At 36.9% G+C, this 909-nt stretch overlaps 1 protein-coding gene across 1 annotated transcript in view; it reads left to right on the top strand.

Moving 5' to 3' along the window:
* Positions 1-648, top strand: part of LOC110035766 (protein FAR1-RELATED SEQUENCE 1-like) — a 4393-nt gene extending 3745 nt beyond the window's left edge. Inside the window, exon 3 of the mRNA XM_020740055.1 lies at positions 487-648. Coding sequence (XP_020595714.1) covers positions 487-648 — 162 coding nt within the window. The remainder of the gene's footprint in view (positions 1-486) is intronic.
* Positions 649-909: the final 261 nt, after the last annotated feature.

Genomic DNA, 909 nt, shown 5'->3' with positions numbered 1-909 from the left:
CATTGCACAATAACTCCATCATTGCCCGACGATCTATAAAAATGTCTTTCAAGTGCAATATAATATCACTCCTGCATAATAATACAAATTCCAAATATAATAAAGAAGTTATCTTCATTCACTTAATCCCAAAAGAATTTCATTATTAAAAACACAGATTCACTCACTCATTGATGTATTTCTCCATGACTTGATCGATCACCGTCTGTGTTTCAGCTGATACCATAGATCTGCGGGGATAGTCGATCTGGGGGACAGCTGGAAGAGGCTACAAGAAAAAAAAATTATGTCACATCACCTGCTCATTTGAAATACACAAGTAATTTAGATGATATAAGAAAATGTATCAAAAACAATTTCCAAATAGCACATTAACAACTTCTGGTACATCTCCTTGAGTTGTTAGTGCTAGGACAGGTGATCCTGCTACAGCTTCATCTTCAACTCTATGTTGTCCCTATACGTTAAGGTTTGTATGTACACCAGGAAATACAATTATTTGAAGACCCATCTCTGCTACAGGGTCTATTATTGGTTCTTCAGAAATTTGTTGTTCTTCTACTATGGTGGTGGTATGTACAGCAGCGTCTTCCTCGAGATCATCGCCTCATCGACTTCACCAGTTGTTTTTCGTCTCTTCAGTTCTAAGGCAGTGAAAGGTGAACTCACTGTCTTCTTTCTTCTGTTCCGTCTACCCTTAACTGCTCATCTGAAATACACAAGTAATTTAGATGATATAAGACAATGTATCAAAAAACAAATTCCAAATAACACATTAACAACATCTGCTACATCTCCTGGAGTTGTTATTGCTAGGACATGTGATCCTTCTACAGCTTCATCTTCAACTCTGTGTTGTCCCTCTACGTTAAGGTTCGTATGTACACCAGAAAATACAATTATTTGAAG

This window comes from Phalaenopsis equestris, unplaced genomic scaffold, assembly GCF_001263595.1.
Source record: "Phalaenopsis equestris unplaced genomic scaffold, ASM126359v1 Scaffold199749, whole genome shotgun sequence".
Lineage (NCBI taxonomy): Eukaryota > Viridiplantae > Streptophyta > Magnoliopsida > Asparagales > Orchidaceae > Phalaenopsis > Phalaenopsis equestris.
The sequence above is the reverse complement of the archived record's forward strand: the minus strand, read 5'-3'. Positions and strand labels throughout refer to the sequence as shown.